Source organism: Carlito syrichta, unplaced genomic scaffold (genome assembly GCF_000164805.1).
Source record: "Carlito syrichta isolate Samal-C Ts95f unplaced genomic scaffold, Tarsius_syrichta-2.0.1 Scaffold306837, whole genome shotgun sequence".
Classification (NCBI taxonomy): Eukaryota; Metazoa; Chordata; class Mammalia; order Primates; family Tarsiidae; genus Carlito; species Carlito syrichta.
The window spans coordinates 191,527-196,131 of record NW_007250933.1 but is presented as its reverse complement, the minus strand read 5'-3'; the positions used below and the strand labels follow the sequence as shown (position 1 = coordinate 196,131).

Below are 4,605 nucleotides of genomic sequence, written 5' to 3'. Positions count from 1 at the left end.
CGGTGGCCGGGAGTAGCCACTGCACTCCAGTCTGGGTGACAGAGTGAGACTCCAACTCAACAAAAATAAAAATATGAAGTAAGGAGTTTGGGCAGTGCAGTGCTGCTTATTAGCTGTAGAATCTGAGCAAGACAGTATAGTATCATGTTATGTTGCCTTATCTGTAAAATGTGGATATTTTATTTGCTCTCCCTATTTCCAATTTATTTGAGAATTAGACTAGATAATTAGGTGATAGTGTTTCATTAAATATGACTGATTTTTCAAATGAAACTTTTTTGTTGTTATCTAATTTTTTTTTTCTTCTGAGTTGGAGTCTCACTCCGTTGCCCAGGCTAGAATGAGCGGCGCACTCACAGCCACCCCAGCTTCAACCTGCTGGGCTCCGGCGATCCTTCCACCTCAGCATTCCAAGTAGCTGGAACTACAGACATGCATTACCACGCCCAACTAATTTATTTATTTTATTTTATTTTTTTAATTCTTTTTTTTTTTTTTGAGTTGGAGTCTCACTCTGTTGCCCAGATTGGAGTGCAGTGGCCGCTCCCGGCCACCGCAACTTCGACATGCTGGGCTCCAGCGATCCTTCTGCCTCAGCCTTCCAAGTAGCTGGAACTACAGGCATGCACTACCACACCCAGCTGATTTTTTGATTTGTTGTAGAGATGAGGTCTCGCTGCCCAGGCGGATCTCAAACCCACAGGCTCAGGCAGTCCACTCACCTCAGCCTCCCAAAGGCGCGGGATTACGGGCTGAGCCACCGATCTCTGCCTATCTAATTATTTCATCCCTGAAATCTTCTCAGAAAGCCAATAATGTTTTCATTTATTCCTTTAGGTGTAATATATGTATATCTTCTATTTTTAAAAATGTTTCTTTTGTTTTTGTTTTTTGAGTTGGAGTCTTATTCTTTCACCCAGGTTGGAGTGCTGTGGCATGCTCATGGCCACTGCAACCTCGACCTGCTGAGCTCAGGCAATCCTTCTACCTCAGTCTTCCAAGTAACTGGAACTACAGGCGTGCACTACCACACCTAGCTAATTTTTTGATTTATGGTAGAGACGAGGTCTTGCCCTGTTGCCCAGGCTCAAACAGTCCTCTTGCCTCCACCTCCCAAAGTGCTGGGATTACAGGCGTGAGCCACCACACCCAGCTTTTTGATATATTTTAGAGATGAGGCCTCGCCATGTTGCTCAGGCTGGTCTCAAACCCCTGATCTCAGGTAATCCTCTCACCTCTGCCTCCTGAAGTGTTGGGATTACAGGCAGGAGCCACTGTGCCCGACAAATGTCCTTATTTCTATTAACAAATTCTGTAGTATAAAAATGGTACATTATTATAAAAGTGATGAGTGCTTATTAAGATAAGAAAAATTCTAACCGTATAGAAAGCACTTACTAAACACATCTTCTTCCTATTCTCTGATTCTCTAAGGTCATTCTTTATAGGTAATTGCTATTAATAGTTTTCATGATTGGGCATAATGGCTCATGCCTATAATCCCAGCCTTTGGAAGGCCAAGGTGAGAGGATTGCTTGAGCTCAGGGGTTCAAGACCAGCCTGAGCAACATGGGGAGAACTTGGCTGTACAATAAATCAAATTAGCCAGGCATGGTGGCACATCCCTGTGGTTCCAGCTACTTGGAAGGCTGAGGCGGAAGGATCACTTGAGCCCAGCAGGTCGAGGCTGTGGTGACCATGAGTGTGCCACTGCACTCCAGTCTGGGTGACAGAGTGAGACTCAAACTGAAAAACTATATATATCAGCCGGGCTTGGTGGCTCGGCCTATAATCCCGCGCTTTGGGAGGCCAACGTGAGTGAATTGCCTGAGCCTGCGAGTTTGAGACCCGCCCGGGCAACTTGGCGAGACCTCATCTCTACAATAAATTAAAAATATTAATCGGACATGGTAGTGCGCTCCTGTAGTTCCAGCTACTTGGAAGGCTGAGGCGGAAGGATCGCCGGAGCCCAGCAGGTCGAGGCTGTGGTGGCCAGGAGCGGCCACTGCACTCCAGTCTGGGTGACAGAGTGAGACTGCAACTCAAAAAATATATATATATATCATATTCAACTGGGGCACATTGCTACATTAGGTCTTACAAAAGAATATTTTATCTGATTTAATTGCTAAGTTTTTATTGCATATTTTGTCTTTTTCCCAGGGTACAGCCAAAGACCGGAGCTTTGGAGAGATGAAGTTCAAACAGTGCCCTACAGAGAACATGGCTCGTGAGCATTTCAAAAAGCATGGGGCTGAACACTACTGGGACCTTGCGCTGAGTGAATCTGTGTTAGAGTCCACTGATTGAGACTACTGCAAGCCCTTGCCTCTCCCCCTTGCCTTTGTGTCTTCAGTCTTTTCCCTTATTCTACTTCCCAGCCCCCCCCTTGTGTGTGTGATCTCAGATCTGTGCCAAGCAGACATTGGGACACAGGGAGAATGTTGTGCTCCCTTCCCTAGTCAGCCTGGTGCTGCCCTTTATTCTCCTTATGTGCATATGATTAAAGAGTTATTTTTAAACTTGGTGTGATATTTTTCACACATTCATAGGTATTATAGTTTGGGTCTTTAGGTGGTCTTTTCTCCAGACTTCTAGCAATTCCTGTGGGGGAAAAAACACTTTTTGTCATTAATATGTACTTATATATACAAATGGATAAATATTTTTGAAGTCTAATGGATGTCTGTTTGCATCCTGGAGCTAAAATGATAAATACTATTTTCCTGGAGCAGAATGAAGCAGGAAGAGGTATGAAGAAGAGAATAAGGGAGGGAGGACAAATGAGTGTCCATCCCTAAACCCTCAATAATAGAATCAAAAGTTAGACAGATTACCTTAGCTCTTGGCTAAGTAGTCTTTCCAGAAGATTACTTCTTTTAATTGATGTGTATGTAGGAACGTAAGTGTTATGGGTGAAGTGAACATAGGAAGGGTCCAAGGAAGATGTTAGCTTGGTCAGTTTGTAAAGTGGATTTGCAAACTGTAAATAGAATGCTTAAGTAGAATTTAGCCCATTTTTTTCTCTTTTACTAATTTAAAATCCTCTTCTAGAGGAAATTGCATAGTTCTTTTTCTATCTATAAATCTGGGTAGATGTGGTTGATTTTGTTTCAACATTCAGTTTTGCTGGTCTGACTCTAGGAGTATTTGGGTCAGAGTAAGTATCTGTTAGAATTCAAGTTCTTACCATACTTACTCTTATTTCTTGTTGCCTGCTGAGGACTGTATTGGGAGTAGATCAAACAAAGAAGCCATTAGAGCTTCATAACTTCCTGCTGTGGGGAGCTTCCTATGAAGTTATACTGGAGAAAGGATACTTCACAAGAAGTTAAAACACCCTGTGTTACAAAATTAATACCTTTATTAAAAGTTCCGCATTACAGGTCCGCAGGGTTTCAATCTCAAGGTGGTATTAGGGAGCACTAGGGTCAAAGAGGTGGAGAGAGATAAAGAACTGCAAAGATCCTTAAACAAACACTAGTACAACTTCTCTCTCTGATTAGAGATAAGAGGAATGACCCAGACAGCTGAGGTTGGTAATCCTGAAGCAGAATGAAATCTTTGAAAAGCCCGAGCTTGCCAGGACACAGCAATGAATACTTTCAGTGCTTGCTAGTAATTATGTCTGTAAGACTTGGGAGGTAGAGAATTGAACTCCTTTTTAGTATTTCTTGATTTAAGCAAATCCAGAGGGAATATTCATTGTTATAAAATGAGTATTAAGCCATGCGCGGTGGCTCACATCTATAATCCCAGCACTTTGGGAGACCAAGGTGAAAGGATTGCCTGAGCTCATGGGTTGGAGACCAGCCTGGACAACTTGGCGAGATGTCATCTCTACCATAAATCAAAAAATTAGCAGGGCATGTTAGCATGTGCTGGTAGTTACAGCTACTTGGAAGGCTGAGGCGGAAGGATCGCCAGAACCCAGGGGTTTAAGACCAGGCTGGGTAACTTGGTAAGACCTCGTCTCTACAATAAAAATAAAAAAAAATTAGCTGGTGTGGTGGTGCATCCATGTAGTTCCAGCTACTTGGAAAGCTGAAGCGAAAGAATTGAGTTGGCCGTGAGTGTGCCACTGTACTCCAGCCTGGACGACAATGAAATTCTGACTCAAAAAATAAAAAATAAATGAGTGCTTTTGGCTGGGTGCAGTGTCTCACACCTATAATCCCAGCACTTTGGGAGGCCAAGGTGAGAGGATTGCCTGAGTCCACGGGTTCGAGACCAGCCTGGGAAACTTGGTGAGACTTAATCTCTACAGTAAATCAAAAAATTAGCCAGGCATGGTGGCATGTGCCTGTAGTTCCAGCTACTTGGAAGGCTGAGGTAGAAGGATCACCTGAGCCCAGCAGGTAGAGGCTGTAGTGGCTATGAGCATGCCACTGCCCTCCAGCCTGGACAACAGCGTGAGACTCCAACTCAAAAAAGTTAAAAAGTGCTTTTGTTAAAGGATTTATCACAAGTATATGTATACAGTACTTCAAAAATGAATTGATTCGTTAAAAAGAATATTTAGTCGGGCTCGGTGGCTCAGCCTGTAATCCCCCACTTTGGGAGGCTGAGGTGAGTGGATTGCCTGAGCCCGCGGGTTCGAGACCC

At 43.6% G+C, this 4,605-nt stretch overlaps 1 protein-coding gene across 5 annotated transcripts in view; it reads left to right on the top strand.

Annotated features, from left to right (window-relative positions):
• The window catches only part of PRPF3 (pre-mRNA processing factor 3), a 28,745-nt gene extending 26,223 nt beyond the window's left edge, over window positions 1–2,522 (top strand). For all 5 annotated transcript variants that reach the window (XR_002482274.1, XM_008063424.2, XM_008063425.2 and 2 more), the window contains one exon: window positions 2,164–2,522. Coding sequence is in view for 4 of the 5 variants with exons in the window: in XM_008063424.2 (XP_008061615.1) it covers window positions 2,164–2,310 (147 nt within the window). In the remaining variant the exon portion in view is untranslated. The remainder of the gene's footprint in view (window positions 1–2,163) is intronic.
• The last annotated feature ends 2,083 nt before the right edge of the window (window positions 2,523–4,605 follow it).